Source organism: Coptis chinensis, chromosome 1, assembly GCF_015680905.1.
Source record: "Coptis chinensis isolate HL-2020 chromosome 1, ASM1568090v1, whole genome shotgun sequence".
In the NCBI taxonomy this organism is placed as follows: domain Eukaryota; kingdom Viridiplantae; phylum Streptophyta; class Magnoliopsida; order Ranunculales; family Ranunculaceae; genus Coptis; species Coptis chinensis.
In genome coordinates this window covers 1419230-1438665 of record NC_141456.1, presented here as the reverse complement: position 1 = coordinate 1438665, position 19436 = coordinate 1419230, and the positions used below count along the sequence as shown (strand labels likewise).

The following is a 19436-nucleotide window of genomic DNA, read 5'->3' as shown; positions in this document are numbered from 1 at the left end:
ATTCTTCTTTAAAGTCGGTAAAGGTTGCTTATTGTTTGTATATATGGGCCTGGGTCACTTTGGGCACAAGGCCCGCGCAACCCACTATTACATATTTGATGTATGTTCACAGAATAATTTAAAGGGTATATATATATAATAAGATGCATCATGTTGAGGGTTATGCCTAGAGTAAGGCAATTGAAGTGCTAAACTAACACCTCGGAAACTTATAAACAATACAAATAAGACATCAAAGTAATAGCAAATGCAGACGTTCAGAATCAAGATTTAAGCGTTCGGCCCATAGGAGATATTCTCAGGTTACATACTTTTCACTAAAAAGAAAGGGACAGAAAATATACAAATGTATGCATAAGCTGATTGTAACGTCATAACAGTAAGCATATTTGCCAAAAAAGAAACAAAAACAGAAATGAGAAATGGGAGATAATTATATAATTTAAGTGACATTAGAAAGATTCTTCTAAATTATTAATAAAAGAAGGGGCTTATTTTAATTTTTGTGAGAGGTGTTTCTAAATTGAGCAAATAAAGAGATTAATTGCCTACTCGATGGAGAGAGATTCTTGAAAGCTTGGCTATCATATAGTGGCGAGATACACTACCAAGACAAGATATGGGGGTGTCACATCCCACATTATTTTGCAACAAATAAATTATGGAAGATAGTGAGGAACTTTTCGTCTTATGAGTCTTATTCTTGCAGTCTGCATTGGGCATGTTTTACTTCCCAAAATCATCATTGGCTGGGGTTGCGTGGCTATATGTCATATCTTTTTTTTTTTGATTGGGTTGGCGGCAGAGTTTGAGCCCTAGACCTCTGGTATCATCACCCAAAAGTTTTACCGACTTATCTTTGCTACAAAATGTGCATTTCCAATTCATCTTTATGTTTTTTGTGCATTTCAATGACCGACCGTCCAGTTTACTTTGAAGTTTTGATACAAATATAAGTTTTTTCCTTAGCATTGTGGTAAAAATATTTTGCATACAAATGAACCCCTAAGAACACACAACTGCGTAAGGTTAGGTCGCTCAATTGGCACATCAATAGAACGAAATAAATTTGGCGTGCCTTAAAAAACACAGAAGAACGAGCCACTAAACTGATTTTAGCAAGCATTCTCCAACTTTGTTTAGCCAAGAACAAAACCATCTTTATATACTTAAACAAGAATTACATCACGTTATCACCTCTTAGTCTCTTACGCAGACTGCCAGACGGATATCAGTAAATGACTCTTACGCAAAAGATGCAATCTTCCTAAATAACTATTAACAAGCATAATTATACCAAAATAATTATCTAAAGCTTAATCTGAGCCATTGCCAGTGAAGTCCTCATAGTCTGCACCTGTCTCATAGTAATCATCGTAAAGCATTGACCCTTGAGGCCTGAAATCCTTGATATGAGAAGCTAGCTTCAATATCTCCTCATCATCTTCATCGAAACCAATGCAGCCCCTAACATCAAATAATACTAAGTCTCTGCATCCATTCAATATTTGTATGAGACACTCACGAGGAAGAGAACAATTCCTCAAGGACAGATGCTTAATTTTTGGTAGATTCGTAACAATTGATGTTGCCTCATCAAAATGAATACTAGAATTGATAAAGAGTCCCACAAAGTTGCTGCAGTGAATTCCAATTTGAGTAACTATCTTGTTCAATTCAACGCCACAAATCCCTAAGTTCTCCAAATAATTGAGTTTAGCTATAAGTTCTGGGATACACTGCCTTTGTTTTGGAGTTGCATCCAAGTAGGGAACGATTAAGATTTTCAATGCTTTGCACCTACAAAAGAAATACAATTTAAGCATAGTGTGACACTAATAAATAAAGTACACATTCTATGCAAGTAGTTATAATAAATTACAGAGGGAATAATGGTGTCTTTTTGGGCGCCAACGCAGGTGGTATAGGGATAGCTACAAGTTACATAGGAGAGAGTCATGCTATAGTGGAGGGCATCAAAAAAGCATTAGACATGGGATGGACAAGAATCTGGATTCAATCTGACTCAGCTGCAACCATCAAAGCATTTCAATCAAACAAGGTACACTGGAGCTTCAAAGGGCTTTGGAATCAAGTAAAAGAGAAAGCTGAATGGTTAAATCTCACATGCTCATGGAGGAAAACTAACTTAGCTACAGATGCTTGCGATAGATACGGAGCTAATCTAACAAAGGGCACCAAGCAATGGTGGGATGATAAACCACCTTTCATGCACCCGATAGAGAATCAACATCAGATGTACTACAGATTCATGCAGTAAATCTTGTTAGGTTCAGTCTAAATGTAAACTTTGGAGAGTCCTACACAAGGCTCTCAACTGATATAAATGTAAATTTCTCCTTTGCTATTAATACCTTAATACAATTACCCTTTTAGCAAGAAAAAGTTATAAAAATTAGAAATTTGAAACAATAATTAGACTTGTACCACATCAGTGATCAGATTTGCACAAAAAAATAAAGTTTTCTGGACACAATATATATAAAATATTGGACATGTAATTACTTACTCCTCTGAAATATAGTTCAAGTCTTCAAAGGTGCAATCATTTGGAAGTGCAACCATGGTTGCAGTTCCACAGCTACGACTAACAGCAAATTTTATCAAGTTGGTATAAGATGAACCAAACGAAAAGTCATTAGCAAAACGAAAATCAAGATTCTTCCAACACCCAGGACTTAAATGAGCCTTGTACCATGACTTGCACACAAGTGGAACATCCAACATCAAGTGCTTCAGTCCCACTCTCTCAAATACCAGTGCTAGACAATCACAGTTTAAGTCTTCCCATCTCCTCTCCGCCATTTTCTATGTGTATGTATATGTAATGCCTTTATTCTCACTACTCCAAATGCACTATATAAAGAGAACTTAATTAAAGAACATTGAGAGTCTATAGCATTTACTAATGAGACTCTTAATTAATTGTTAAGGAGAAGCTTTTGATGCTTTGTTTACTTTTCTTCTCGAGATGGGTAAAGTGAAGGGAAAAAAGCGAGGAAGTGGGGTTCTGAATAGCATTTAAAGCGAGAGATTAAAGAGAAAGGGCTAGGGACCCGTTAACAACCCCGCTTGCTGATAAAAAAAAAAAAAAAAAAGATTAAAGAGATTGCACTGCACCAGATCCATTTAATGCGTCTTTATTCTAAAAAAAAAAAAAAACACGTTTTTTGGTGTCAGACGAAGGAGACGATGACATTTTTTTAGCAATCGTTTTTCCCTTTTCTACGACACTTTACATGTGTCGTTTTTAATTTTTTCAATTTTTTTTCAAAAAGGCTGAATTAAGGGATTTAAGGCCAAAAAATAATCTCTGGCCCAAAATCTATTGAGTCATGGCCAAAAAAACCCCACCTAATACAGGCTAATTGGATACATCCTACCCTAGTGGCCCAAAATCCCTATAAAAGCCCAATCAAAACAAAGCCTACAACATACATATCAAAGAAGAGCTTTATCTATACTAGCATAGTGCACACCCTCTGGGCGTCAAATTGAACCGGTCTTAGTTTAGAAAGACATCAATGTATGTTACACACAAAAAGTATACCACTGCATAATTAATTAAATTACATTAGTAAAATAGAGTAATTAAGTTAAAAGCACCAACATATAAAAGCTTGTTTTTCTAAATGTTTCAGTTGAATAACTCTAACATGCACACCATCAGCTCCAATTTTCAGCTTGTTATCTTCCGAGCAATGAACTTCAACAATTTGAACCTCCTAAAAATAAGTGTTTGCTCCCAACGGATGTAGTAACTCCATTGCTATCACATTGTTACCTCAACGTATAGAAGACATCAATCTATAACTTGAGTTCTATCGGTGATTTTTGCCGATGAATTTGAATGTAGAGTATCAAAAGGCACATTCAACACAACCTCCTGGTATTGCAAAGAAGCATTTTGATTCTCATTAGGAACAGAACTCGAATTGTTTTAGTTGTCATGTCAATGTCGATTATTATTGCCCTGTTGTTTTGCATGATCTCAAAATTATACTCTTCCCCAGCTACAGGTAAAAGCTCATAAGAAGAAACAAATGTATAGGAAAAGTATTTGGTAGTAATCGATTCATTTTACCTTGTTTACACCTTCATCCGTATCAACAAATATGGAGCCCCTAGCTCCCCTAGGAAATTCAACCGGAATTGTCTTAGAAGCTGATAAATAATAGAAGTTTTATACAAACGGTGAAATCTGTTACCATAATTGAGTTCTTACTGGGACAATCTCCTATGCAAGGGAACCACCATTTTGAGTAGCAATGTCATGTTAAAAGTTTTGAGCAAAATCATCCTGTAGGACTCACATACAAAAATGCAATTCAAAAAAGTAATAATCCACATCAACCAAACAGAAGAACTACACAAAAATGAACAACTTAAATCAAATAAGTTGTATGATGATAATGTTATTGAAAGCAAGGTACCAATAATAAGGAACATTGCTGAGGTCTACACAAAGCAAGCACAATTAAATATGAGATTTATGGTGCTCTACAAAACAATCAACTCTAACCCTTTTTATGCTACCTAATTAACATAGCATAGAAGTAAAAAAAGATCAGCTCTACGTTATAACAACAAATTACAAATTACAAATCTAGGAAAGGAAGTTTAATTAAGCCAAACTTAAATAATACTTAAGTAATTGACAAATAATGCTTCACTTAACCTAAATGAAATCAACACCAGGAAAACTCTAAAGGAAGTAATATATAATCTTCATACGCAAAGGAGTTGCACCAGTTCAAATTTGTTTCTTAGTCCCCAAATCACACCTCTCTAGAGTCTTTCTACTTATCAAAGTCATCAATAATGGCAGGAGAGTTGGCAAGTGTGTGACACTATGCCGATTGATAGCTCTAACCATCTCATCTCCATTAAAATTCCTAATAACCACAACATTAGAACACAAAGACCTTTATTGTATACTATTCGATATTATGTGATTAATGCTATTCTGCTATTGACTCCTGCGACAGTTTGACGATGCAAAGTAACCAGACAAAAAAACACCATTAAATAGTTATTATTTTAAAAAACAGTCGTTCAATTAATTATTTTAAATAAAACAACAAATATACCTAAACTCAGTTATAACCATAGAAACCATGCATCCCTAGCATATATAAGAAACTATAAGTATTGCTACATATATAATCTGCTATGTCCAAAACTATGCTCATTATGCTATTAGCGGCAGTTCCTGGTTCATAACTCATTTTATCCCGCAAAAGATGAACACTTAGTCTATGCACATTTTTGGGTTTACGATATATAAAGGTAGGCATTGGTTTCCTTCCCTTCGTACTGTCTCTCTATAGTATTTTCATTTTTTTAACGTCTTAATTACTAATTAAATGTATTTATGGTGACGGACAATTCAAAATGATGGCGTAGATTTGGTATATATCTCATTCAATGTGTGTAAGGACATGGATGGGGACCAATATTATAGAATTCACATCTAATCTTAAAAAAAAAACAATCTAAAAAAATACCTAAGAGAAAAGAAAGCACTAATATCAACATTTAGGGATTCTAAAGCATTTTATTACCTTTGATAAAATAAGGCTCCTAGTGGCAGCATCAATTATGCATTCATTGAATCTAATGGAATCCACCATTTTCCAACTCACGAATCCCAGAAATGATGGTACCTCGGGTGATGCAACATCGTCTTTCAAGTTATCCCGTATCCTTTTCTGAGTTAATGCCCATGGTTGCTGCTCCCGAAACCTATGACATATATATAAGCAGCACCGTACTAAGAGCAGAATCTTGGTATAATTTAACTAAAGGTCTTGCCATCCAGGGACTTACAGATCCAAAGAGGTAGCAGTAACAAATAATAAGTAGCCTTTAAATTCATTTTTCAAAATACTCGAATTGATTACAATAGCTTTGACACTACTAAGTACTACCACAAAGATTCCTTACGGTTTGTAGTTTTCACTTATTGTATGAAAAGCAAGATCTCGGGGAAGACCTGCAACAACTCAAGCTTAGTGAGATTATCATTTTTGTCAACTTTCAATTTCACGCTACTTGCATTGCCTTTCAAATTGTCTACCTTTCAAAAATTGCAATATTTTTTATCATTAGTATATATACAAATTAAATGAATTTTACTGATAAAAAATAATAATAATTAAAATTTGGCTATCTTTCATAGTATATTCATGACATTAAATTAACCTGCAGAAACACCAACTTTTTTTTTTATTATTATTATTTTTTTTAAGATGGAAAATGACAGCCCTAAATTGGGTCTGAAAGCCCTAACTAAGTTAACTTGGAAACATGGGCTTAAACCCACCACACACCATTAAGATATGACGGACGCGTGGCAAAGGGGTAAGCATTAGTTCATTCCCTTTCTCAACTTTATCTACATGATCTATCTTGCTACTTTTATGTAAATGTGCCTATATATGGCATGCCTTATTTTCTATTACATCTGTGTATAGATGCATCAATAGTCTCTAACTCACACAAATTTTTCACTACCAAAGCACGTCTTACCTGCCTCTATGATATGCTCAAACTAAAGGGTGTACTCAATACCCACTTGGGGTTCTAACATGGTTGGGAAGGAGACCGAGAATTCATTTTCTCAATATCCTAAGGCCTAGAACAAAAGCTCCCAACATTGACCCAAAACAGTTATAGCTTTTCAAACATTCCTTATGCACTCGGAAATTTAAAAGTTGAGTAAAATTAGGAGTGATACACAATTTGCAGATTTCCTTAGCACATGAAGCAACAGACTACACATGAAACTATAATGACATAATAAAATGCACATGAGGGAATATTTGTAGAAGTCATATATTACAAATATGGGGATATTTTTTTTATGATGTAGTTACAACACACTTAAATACTTGTACCACATTGTTCATTCCGATTTTGCGAGGACCATGATGTTATTACAGTGGGACCACAAGATCTGAATATAAGTGTATTTACTTGATTTGAATTTGCATTCTGCATTAACTGGGCTGTGAGTGCTTTCAAGGTATAATCTTCTACCATGGTCCATGTAGGGAAATATTGGCGACCTTAAAAATCTAATGTTGAAGCCAAACGGTATAGTTGTGTGTCTAATATTTTCTTCTTCTTCTCTTGATCAACTCATGCTTTAAGTTGCAATTCCCTAAAAAATTGCCCAAATCGATACGAAACTCTTCATTCCTAAGATCACAACCTCTTAATCCATACCAATGTCTTGCATGCATTTAAACCAAGCAAGATAATATGTTACCTTAAGAACTGGTTCGCCATTGTTAGATGCCGGCATATTGCTTTGACAGTGCAATTATCTCAGTAGCGCAACTCTTCCAGCAACAAACTTCTCAAACTGCACTTGCTTGTTATTAGCATCATTATATACACATTACATACACTTCCATTGTTACTCAAATTAATATCACAACTCATTTATCTATTCAAAACTTCTTGTAGTTTTATATATGTTCATTTTAGTCTTCCAAGTTTTAGATTAAAAATACACCCTTAAAGAATATCAAGAAGCAAATCACTTAGCTACCAGTACAGGAAATAGTAATCCTCATACGATATGACGTTCACCAGGCTTGTTGGCTGAATAAGATGTGATTGTTTTAAAGAGAAACTATGTCCTCACTCTTCTCAGACTTGAGCTAAACTGCTAATGGTATACTCAGTTTACAACTTAGTTTCGAACACATTTTATAGATTTTGGTGGCAGTCAACTATAAGGTGAAGAAACATACATATTCAACTAAAAAATTGTGAGTGTGTCGGACAATAAGGACTAATTCAATTTTGTACATGCACAAAATGAGACAATTTGTTTAAGACCTAATAAGTAACTTAGCAAACCATGAAGTTGTTGCACACTAAAAATATCCACTATGAAACACATGAGAGTTCGACAAAAACATAACAGAAGCATACAACATACCCCTTCAACATGAGGTGGCTCATTGGTTTTCTTGTAGATCCCAGCACTACTAATGTACAAAAATTGTTTGACACTGGCACTCTTTGCCCAGTCCACCACGGGCCTGCTTGTTAAGTTTTTTACGTTAGGTTAATACAACCAAACTGCATTAAAGTATGAGAAGCTAGAACACAGCAGCTTATACACGAAAAATGTACTGATTTTTCTTTGTTTTTTCATTCCAATAATAATAACAAAACAAGTAATGGTTAATTTGGAGACAGAAACAAACCTCACATTATCCAAATCTTTGCCATTGTTATCCAACATAACATCGAATGCCGCCCTGCCAACAACCTTCCCGACATCTGCAGGGTTTCTCCACACTGTCTCGCCTCCACTACTCACAATTTCCTAAAAAAAATCATACCTCCAAAGAAAAATCAACAAAATAATAATTTGCATAAGAAAATACAAATGCCCAAATAGAGATATAAGGAACTAAGGAAGGAAAGAATACTAACTGAGAATCGACTAAATAGAGGCTTTTTCATCTTGTTTGAACTCTCTTCACCAACGAAACCACACAAGAAACTTCATGACCCGGAACTCAAAAAGATCTTTAGCAAAGTAAAACCCAATAACAGCATGCCCACCACTGTTAGTATTAATAATAAGTACTTTCTTCTTCTCTGCACTTGCACTGACAATGAAAGAAGAAAGAGAAGAGTGTCTAGAGATTTTTGAGTCGAGAAGAAAAGCTGAGGAGACAGAAAAAGAAGATGAAAAGAAAAAAGTTATTGTTTACCAAAAGAGGGGAGACGGAAGGGGAAAGGAGTAGAGTGTATTTATGGTAATTAAAGTCTAATTTATGAATAATTAATATAGGCGTATAATTCATATATTGCGTGCATTTGGTTTTCGACTTGAATTTACACAAATGCCCTCTTTTTCCTATGTTAAGTTAAGGGTAACATAAAGAAAATGGTTGAAAAATCATGGGTTATTTAGCTTTTGGCCCCACTTTATATATGGATATTAGCGTTTGGCTCTCCTAAGTTGCTAAATTCATTTTTGGCCCCAGTTCTGTTAGTTGAATCAGTCAACTTTAACTCCACCGTATGTTTTCGCACTCACATTTTTGTAATGGCAGAAATACCCCTCACACATGACACACGTACTGATTTGATTGAAAACAAATCAAATTTACACGTGTCGACATCGTGTGGTTTCCATCCAACGGTTACTGATAATGAGCCGTTGGGCTTTAAATGTTGCTCCCAACGGCTAATGGTTGTTAATCTATAAATACTGGTTTCCATCTTGAGTTTTTTTGTTCATTTCTTACTCCAAAGTAAAGATAGAATGGGTGGCAGTCAAGTTGTTATCGTTGGTGCACCAAAGGTTTGTACTTTCTTCGAGTATTACCCCAAGTAGTATCCCACTGTCCATTAATGGAGGAGGGGCCAAAAGCTTGAAAGTTTTTCACAAAGAGGGGCCAAAAACAAAGGTTTATTTAATTTCATTTTTGTTTTTGTTTGTTTTGCAGGTTTGTCAATTGTGTTTTGAAGTTGGGCATTATGCTCCTACATGTAAGTATTTTGGGATGCATTGCCCTCGTGCTTGTTGTTGTGGCTTTATGAAAGTGGTTTTTGGTCGTGTTAACAATGGAGTACAAGGAATTCTAGAATACAAGTATTTGAAGTGCTCGTTTGAGCAATGTAGTGTTGTGGAGTGGATCTACTTTGATCGAAAGGTTGAGAACAAAGTTTGTAATATGTGCAAAGAAGATCTTGAGTTGTGTGAAGTGTGCAGCCTATGCAAGGGATGTCATTTACCTAATGGTTGTGCCAATAATGTAAGTGTGTGGGGATTGCCCTGTAAGGAAGATGTAATGCTGTAATGAAGTTCAAGTTATCTATTAGATCAAGTAAGGAAGATGTAATGCTTTGCTATATAATGTAAGTGTGAGGGATTGTTACATAAAACAGAACATCATCCATTACATAAAACTGAACATCATCCATTACATAGACTGAGTACGCAAATCCAGAGCAAAAATACACAGATTCCAAGTGCACAAATATAAAAACTGAAGTAACCAAGTAGACTGCGAATACATAGACTGCCCAAATACATAGATAATAGGTACACCATCAAAAGCTAGCATCCATTAAAGCTAGTCATTACATAACCTAATTAACCAACCAAAAGCTAACATCCATTAAAGAGCATAACCATCCAAAAGCTAGTCATTCATTACATAACCTAATTAACCAACCAAAAGCTAGCCTCCATAAAGACCCACCAAAAGACAAAATATTTTTGTTGATTTTTTTGCAAAAAACACTTTCGATCCAACTGCTTCCCCAAAAAAACACCCACCACTTTGCTTCCCTGCTTGAAACAAAGAAGAAAAACAAAAAATGATTTAGAACCAAATCACTGAAAATAGATAGCATGTAGGGTACCCTAGCATGTATGTACAAAAAATGATTTAGAACCAAAATCACTGACAAAATCACTTCTTCCACTTTTTCCTTGTCGATAGCTTAAACTCTGCTTCAAACTTTGCTGGACACATTAGAGCTTGTACAACCATCTTTGGTTGTGGCTTTGGTTGTGCTTGACTTCCCCCTGCAGATTCTGCTTGTTTTAAACTGCATTCTCCAATACCTTTCTTATTTTTACCAGCTTTTGGTTTAGAGATGGTAAAATACTCATCCACATACCCCTCCAACTCCCCCAACTCCTCCAACTCCTCCAAACACTCCCTCTCCCAATCTTGAAGAACTTCTACAGGCAGTCCAACAGCCACCCTTTGCTTTTCTTGATTGTCCAACAACTCCATGATATAAGCCTAGACTTCTTCATATGAGACATCATGACCATGCTCATCTACATATGCTATGGCAGCCAAAACTACATTTCTAGGATAATTGTTATATCCAAATCTAACTGCACTCATGAGATGAGGTGGATATTCATAACCCTTATCCTTATTCTTCCCCTTTTCCTTATTTTTTCCCTTACCTTTCCCCATTTGATATGAGATGTGTGAGAGAGATATTCTAAGTGTGATGTGTGTGTGTTGCTTTTATAGGAAAAGGTATGGGAACTACCTTTTATGGAAACTAACACCTTCATTCATGACATTTAAGACATTAAATTGTTGGTCAAAAGTAAAACAGTAACAATTATGCATTAATAGCTAATAGTACAACTGAAAACACATGCAAAATATATATTGAATAATGAAGGGTCAATACCTTCAATGTGACTACTTACTACTGCGTTTCATTTAATGGAGGGGGTGGTGTTGCTTGGCTTGAGCTTGCTGGTGTGTCTTCTCCAAACCAATAAGCCATTCCCCTACCAGTACCCCTACCCCTTCTACCAGCTCTACCCCCTCTACCAGCCCTTGGTATATGTTCCACTTGCACATTTGTCTGAGAGTTTACTTGCACATTTTCCTGAGAGTGCACATTTGTCTGAGAGTTCACTTGCACATTTTCCTGATGGGTTTCCTGATAGTACACATTTTCTTGAGAGTTCAATTGCACATTTGCCTGACAATGCACATTTGCTTGAGAGTTCACTTGTTCATTTCCCTGAGAGTTCACTTGCTCATGTGTTTGCTGCTTGCACATTAAGCTTTGCTTCATTTCCCCTGAGTTCACTTGCTCATGTGTTTGCTGCTACACATTTGCTTGAGAGTTCACTTGTTCATTTCCCTGAGAGTTCACTTGTTCATGTGTTTGCTGCTGCATATTAGCCTCATCTTCACACTCACCTTCTCCTCTGCTTTGTGTTTTTTTTGCTTTTGACATTCCCTTAGTTCCACCTTGTTCTCTTATTGGACATGTCCTCTTGTTATGGCCTGGTACATGACATAACTTGCAGACCCTCTTCTTGGATGGTCTCTCCTCATCTGCATCCCTAATTCTTTGTTTTCTAGGCCTTCCTGATTTTCTCTCAAGTGGTGGAGGTAGTACCTCATCACCAATTTCAACCTATTAAATGACATTCATGACAATCACTATTAGCAAAGTACAATGAAGGAAAATGAATTTCAAACATAAATAAGTGCAACATTCACCTTGTCCCAGTCTTCCTCATTATCAAAAGGATATATAAAACCAGCATAAATGGCTTTAAAGGATTGTACATTATAGAATGGACTACAGTACCTAAATAGAAACAAAAAATGAAATAAACATGTAAATTTGTTGTCAATAAAGGTTAAAATATAAGCATAGTACACCATTTTTACTTACTGTGCCCAGCTAGAACCCTGTGTTCTCCTTTTCCTAATAACACATACTGCATGAACACATGGTATTCTAGTCATTTGTCATACTACACATGTACATTCCAAACCTGTCATATTTACCACAAACTTTTTTTCAGTCTTGACATTAATGACACAGAATGAGTTGTGTTCAACTCCTTCAACAAATCCCTCAACAAATCCTTGTACTTTGTATTTGTTGTACTTGTTTTCTAGCTTATTTATGACTCCCATAGCAGCTGGCACCAAATCACCATCAACTAGTTCCTGTGAAGTAATCCTCCTTTCATGGATCAACTTCATTACAGCAAGACTATATTGATCAACAAACTGCACTAGGGGCATATCTCTAATTTTCAGTATCCAAGAATTAAATGATTCACTGAAATTATTGGTGATAGCATCACATTTTGTTGAGAAATCAAAATGTGACCTAGCCCAGTGTGTTTTGCTTCCCCTCTAACCACTCTTTTTAGCTTCCTCATCCACATCCAATGCTTCTGTTCCATATATCTATCATGATGACATTCTTTAAATGCTTCTGCTGCCCTCCAGCTCAAGTCCCTTAGCAACTCACCCTTAAAATTCACCTTAAAGTTTTTGTACATGTGTCTAAAGCAATACCTAAAAAAGAATAGAACCAAAAAAGAATTAAAATACATGTAAATAAGAAAGTGAATACATTATGCAAAGAATTACTTAAGAATTAAAATACATTAGCAACCGCGATTGTATTACATTAGCGAGCTTCTGGAAACACATCATCCACAACTTCTATGAGACCCTTTTGTCTATCAGGGATAAAGGTAAGTGGCTCCTTGTGTATGATCAAATAAGGCCTCAGCTGACTCAAAATCTTCTTCCATGTATCTCCATTCTCACCCCTACAAATATAGATAGCAATTGGGAAGAGCCCATTTTGTGCATCTAAGGCCATTGCATTAAACAACATCCACCATATTTCCCTTTCAGAAATGATCCATCTAACCCAATAATAGGTCTACAACCATTGACAAACCCATCCAATGATGCTTTGTAAGCAAGCAAGAACCCAACAAATTCCCCTGTTTCACCATGTCTGTACCATTTGACCAGACTTCCCACATTCTTTACATCTATCTGTTTTTTCAACTCAGATACTACAAGATAACTAGCTTCATAATTCCCATTTATTTTCTCAAACATCTTGACCTTAGCCTTCCAAGCAGTGTAATAAGATAACTCAACTCCAAATCTCCTCCAAACTTCCTTGTGAACATCTAAAGGTTTCATGTTTGGGTGATCTCTAAGGAAATCCTCAAGAACTTGTGCAACCCAAGGAGCTTTGGCTTGTTTCACATGATTCTTTCCATCAACCTCACAAGTATGAGTCCCACAAATTTCCTTAACTTCACAGTATGGTGATCCCTTGTGATACTACATGCTACCTTCCAGGTGCATGGTTTAACCATTTCTTTATCTGCATGGTCTTCACCAATACAATACATTCTGTATCTTTTTGTGTCATTTTGTTTTTGCTTGAAACTGAATATGTCTTGTATTGCCAAACTCTTCAGATAACTCCTACATTCAGGCATTGACTTCCATTGCATGCCTGGTTCTAGCTTCAGTTTGTTATCTTCTTTTATATCTTCATCCTCCACACTTGGGATTGGTTCACCCTGATACAAGTTACTTGTCCCCAACCCAAGACTATCAATCACATCATCTGCTCCTTCTTCAAGATTAGTTGCCTCATTCACCAAATTACATACAACTTCATCTTCTTCAACATCTTAAGGTGTGAAATCATCATCATCATCATATTCAGTTGACTGATTACTAACATACCCACATCTCATGTCCACACATGGACCACCAGTTTGAAATTTCTCAAAGTATCTTCCACCCTCTTCATTTTCACTATCATCATTCTGTACTTCCCCATTGTTTTCTTCTTGGGCACTTGCTTCTTCTACTGCATCAACAAATGCCTCACCAGTTTCAAACAACTCAGCAAAGTCATTGACAACATCTTCTGCAGTTTGTTGTATCCCTTCATCAACTTGGATCCCCTCACATGCATCTTCATTTTCACATGGAGACAATTGTATAACTGGAGAAGCTTGGTTTATTGGAGACAGTTGTGAGGAAAATCTAGGTGACCTTCTTACCTCAAAGTTAAGAATAGACTTGGCCTTTATAGGTGTGCTTGGGCTTTGTGTTGAGACCAACTTGGACTCAGATTCACATGGAGGAGGAGAAGCTATGTTTATTGGAGACAGTTGTGAGGAAAATCTAGGTGACCTTCTTATCTCAAAGTTAAGAATAGACTTGGTCTTTATAGGTGTGCTTGGGCTTTGTGTTGAGACCAACTTGGACTCAGATTCACATGGAGGAGGAGAAGCTAGGTTTATTGGAGGCAGGTTGTGAGGAAAATCTAGGTGACCTTCTTACCTCAAAGTTAAGAATAGACTTGGCCTTTGTAGGTGTTCTTGGGCTTTGTGTTGAAACCAACTTGGACTTAGAAACAATACTGGGCTTCTTATATGGTTTGGCATTGGGCTTACTCTGGAGCTTAGGTTTAGGGACTTGATGGGGTTGCATCATATCCTCGAGTGACCATGGTGACAAACAAATGAAACTTTTGATCCCTTTCTGCCTTAATAGTATCCCACATTTTTAGCACTCCAACATCATTGTAAATGGTAGTCAAGAACCCTCTACAAATGCAATTAACACCATTAATGGGAACATCATCCCCCACAGATCTATGAATATCTTCAATGAGCCCCATATAACTCAATTCATCCCCATCTAACCTAAGATGAAACTGAGACCCACCATGATAATCTAGATATTTCATTCTACCAGGCACTATTTGCATCCAAAAACCATCATAGTGTATCACAAACTCTCTCTGACCTCTTAAAGATGACGCCATATCACTGAAAATGCATGTTTACAATAATTCCCATAATTCAATTAGGGTATTACATACATTTAATACATACACACAGAGAGGCATATAAACACATAGAACATGCACATAAACAAACAGAACATGCATACAAACACACAGAACATGTATATATAAGAATTAACAATGAAAAGACACTTCACAATATTCAATTTGCACTTTAGATTCTTAACTGGACAAAATCCCCAATTTTTTGCAATTAATTGTCCCAATTTAGGTTAAATTTGCACACTATAAACAAAATTGGACAAAAGGCCTATTTATTTTACATGTAATTGGGCCTAATTGGTGTTCAATTTGCACATTAGAACCCTAATTTGACCAAAGCCCTAATTGTTAACATGTAATTGGGGCAAATTGGTGTTTAGAACCCTAATTTGACAGAAGTCCCAATTTGTATGGTGTAATTTCGTTAAGTTTTTATGTTCAATTTGCATATTAAAATCCCAATTGGACAAAATCCCCAATTTTGAATAAGTAATTGGGGCAAATTGGTGTTTAGAATCCTAATTTGACAGAAGCCCCAATTTGTATGGTGTAATTTCGTTAAGTTTTTATGTTCAATTGGACAAAATCCCCAATTTTGAATAAGTAATTGGGGTTATTACAGTTTAATTATAAATCGTGAACCCTAATTTAAAAAATCCTCAATTTCAATAAGTAATAATTATTTAGTAATTTCTAGGGTTTGGTCCCCACTTTAAAATTACCATTTGGTAATTTCTAGGGTTTGGTCCCCACATTCCCCACATTCCTTATTATATGGTTCATCACCCATCGCTTTTCATGCAACCAACAATTTACATGCAATTTTCATGCAACCAACAAAGTACATACAGACATACCTTTCTGCAAGCTAAATAATCTTTCCAATGAACTAAAGCTTGAGCTAAGAAACAACAATCAAACCAACTGATCATGACCAGAAATTAGGGTACGTGATGATGGGGAGTTGGTATTTTGTTGGTATTCGATGATGGGGAGCATTCGATGATAGGGTATGTAATTTGATGATTAGAGAGATGAGGGAGAGATGAGAGATCTTTTTTTGTTTTCTCGTGATATCAGACAAATTGTAATGTTGTTGATTGAAATTGTACAAGAGATCATTTCGAAATTGTAATGGAATTTCAAATCGAAATAAAACAAATGAATATTTCGTTACAGTTTCACGTGCAAGTCACGAGTCACGAGAGGGGTAAAATTGCCATTTTGAAGAAAACATACGGTGGAGTTAAAGTTGGTGATTCAACTAATGTAATCGGGGCCAAAATGAATTTAGCAACTTAGGAGAGCCAAACGCTAATATCCATATATAAAGTGGGGCCAAAAGCTAAATAACCCAAAAATCATTAGTAAATGTGTCGCATAAAAATTAGTAAAAAGTGTGACAGACAAATTACGAATAACGAAGTTCACCTTTTGTTATGAGTAAGCCTCTATAGCAGACTACAGTAAACATGATCCTTTGGATCAATTTTTCTTCATTCACCTCTGTTTGTAGAGGAAGTGATTATCCATTCCTAGATGTAAAGAGAAGGAAGTTCCTAACGTTTACGACAAAATCCACCTCGACAAGATCCATGGCCAAAGCACTAATCGGTTTATACACACCTTTGCCTGAGGACACCTTCTGAGAACCTTAACCAACATGACAATCATATTTGCAATCACATTCCTCTTTAAATTTCACCTTGGAAGCATATGCTTCTAATGGATCCACATTACACCGGCCAGTGCGCTAGTATTTGTTGTGAAAATATTGTCCAGTGCTGCTTTTGCCCAATCGGTCAACTTTTTTGACCACCGTTCTCTGAAGGTAAAATTTGAAACAGATTATTACACCTATGATCAATTTCACAAAGATATCATTATTCACCACAAGATATTATCACGGAGACTTCAGGAGTCCTTACTTGATCTGAAATCCACAGGCCCTCGACTCTTGGGATCATTTGGGTACTTTGTTCCTTGTCCACGAAACACATAGCCCTTGTTGTATCACAATAAAGCGGGCGATTGAGACAACCCATGGCCTATAAGGTTGCTCACGGTGATCCCGTAAATTGCACTCCAACCGCAACCTCTCGAAACATCCTTCCCTATAAAGTAGCGGACCTTATATAAGATCCCAGCAAATGGATAACCAAAGAAACTCAATACATCAAAACCATTTAATTTTTTTTTTAAAAAAAAAGTGATCACAAGCATTATCATGCAATCAAAAATTAATAGAAAAAATGAAATGAACGTAAGGAGGAGATATAGACCTGAAAATCCGTGAAAACACCTGCATAGTCCCACTTTCCGGTTGCAAACAACTTGGCCGCTGCAATCACTCTTGCATGTCTTTCCACCTATTCTCTGTAGACAGAACCAGTGGGTGTAAGTAAGAGATAAGGTCGAAGCGATTAATCCTATCCACAACTCTACAATCAGTGCAAATGCTCAAATTTCCACAAGTAGGAAAAAACATAAAAATGAAGTAATGTTGCTCAGATCTTCTACTATCTCTCATTGATGAGATCAACATATAAACTTCAAGCCTTTTTATCCAAGCTTGAAAGTTCAATTCTCAAAAAATCATTGTAATAAACAAATAAAATACAAACACTACACTATTTTCACGTCTCCATACCTCGACAATATTGATTGTCCTATTTGTTGAATCATAGCCGGAAAGCCACCATCCAATTTCTGCCTTCCATGGTGCACCATGGTAAACCACAGTGTTATGTGAATCAGTAGGAAATTTATGATCTAGGTTGGTAGGTGGACTAACTTCTCCACTCAACCCATTGTTTGGAAAAGAAGAATTCTGAATTTGGCAGGGACTTAAGTTAGTGAAAGATGATGGCACCAAAGGAAACAAAAACAGATGCACAGTTGACACTAATGTAACTAATTAAGGAAGCAATGGCTGCTATCAAAGACCATGAGCATTTCCAAGTTTGAACAGTGGACATCATCTTAACACTAATATCCTGAGGAACCAAACTCTACCAGGTCAAAGGATTATCATGAAACAGTCTTTTGTTGGTTCCTGTTTCACTGTTATTATAAGAGCTTTAACTCCATGTACATATAGCTCTCCACGGATACCTGATCACACGGTACCGCATTTAATCCTTACTGAAATTAAGAGCAAACAATTCAAATATAGTTAGGCAAAAATAGTAATGGTTAATTTGGAGACAGGAAACAAACCTCACAGTATCCAAATCTTTGCCATTGTTATCCAACACAACATCGAATGCCACCGCCAACAACCTTCCCGACATCTGCAGGGTTTCCCCACACTGTCTCGCCTCCACTACTCACAATTTCCTAAAAAAAATCATACCTCCAAACAGAAATCAACCAACTAATAATTTGCATAGCAAGAAAATACAAATGCCCAAATAGAGATATAAGGAACTAAGGAAGGAAAGAATACTAACTGAGAATCGACTAAATGGAGGCTTTTTCATCTTGTCTAAACTCTCTTCACCAACAATCAATACAGTAACTTCATGACCAGAACTCAAAAGATCTTTAGCAAAGTAAAACCCAATAACAGCATGCCCACCACTGTTAGTATTAATAATAAGTACTTTCTTCTTCTATACACTTGCACTGACAGTGAAAGAAGAAAGAGAAAAGTGTATAGAGATTTTTTAGTAGAGAAGAAAAGATGAGGAGACAGAAAAAGGAGATGAAAGAAAAAAAGTTATTGTTTACCAAAAGACGGAGACGGAAGGGGAAAGGAGCATAGTGTATTTATGGTAATTAAAGTCTAATTTATGAATAATTAATATAGGCGTATAATTCACATATTGCGTGCAATTGGTTTTCTATTTGAATTTACACAAACACCCTCTTTTTCCTATGTTAAGTTAAGAGTATAACGGTAGTAAAATTTAAAATGACCAAATAGTCTTTTTTAAATATATTGAATAATTTGTTTGAATATTTTATGAAAGGTATTTAGTGGTAGAAAAAAAATTAGTTCAATTTAAAAACTCATGTTAATTATGGTGTACTCTACTAATTGAGATTTTTGAAACGGTTTAAAGTATCTTGGGATCAAAGCACAAGAATAAAACAACGACAACATAGTTACATTTTGAACATTAAAAATGCCATTTATGAGAGCTTCTCCACGGAAAAATGTTACTCAATTTACTCCAAACCTTAGTGCTGAAAAAAAGAACATAAATTGGCAAACTACAAAGCAGTAGAGGACACATCAA

The 19436-nt window shown here is 35.9% G+C and overlaps 1 protein-coding gene and 1 long non-coding RNA gene across 6 annotated transcripts; both read right to left on the bottom strand.

The window, feature by feature from the left end:
• Positions 1–1134: 1134 nt before the first annotated feature.
• LOC147521126 (F-box protein FBW2-like) lies at positions 1135–3123 on the bottom strand. Its single transcript, XM_086593118.1, has 2 exons — positions 2531–3123; positions 1135–1800 (listed from the first exon to the last, which is right to left on the bottom strand). Exons 1-2 carry the CDS (start codon positions 2824–2826, stop codon positions 1317–1319), a joined length of 780 nt encoding a protein of 259 aa, XP_086449244.1. The 5' UTR covers positions 2827–3123; the 3' UTR covers positions 1135–1316.
• A 676-nt stretch (positions 3124–3799) lies between these two features.
• On the bottom strand, positions 3800–19048 carry LOC147521125 (uncharacterized). 5 transcript variants are annotated; one of them, XR_015193783.1, is made up of 8 exons: positions 18645–19048; positions 18412–18547; positions 7976–8078; positions 7295–7390; positions 5586–5766; positions 4247–4321; positions 4106–4154; positions 3800–3907 (listed from the first exon to the last, which is right to left on the bottom strand). It is a non-coding gene; the product is annotated as an uncharacterized LOC147521125 (long non-coding RNA). The 5 variants fall into 5 exon arrangements; XR_015193782.1 differs by having other exon boundaries at positions 18412–18531; XR_015193769.1 differs by having other exon boundaries at positions 4230–4321; positions 18412–19048.
• Between the last annotated feature and the right edge of the window lie 388 nt (positions 19049–19436).

What these genes read in the sequence shown, in the direction of transcription:
- LOC147521126 (XM_086593118.1), bottom strand. Translation starts at nt 2,826, where the DNA reads ATGGCGGAGAGGAGATGGGAAGACTTAAACTGTGATTGTCTAGCACTG. An exon ending in TTGAACTATATTTCAGAGGA is followed by an intron (nt 1,801 to 2,530) that starts GTAAGTAATTAC and finishes TTTCTTTTGTAG; the next exon opens with GTGCAAAGCATTGAAAATCT.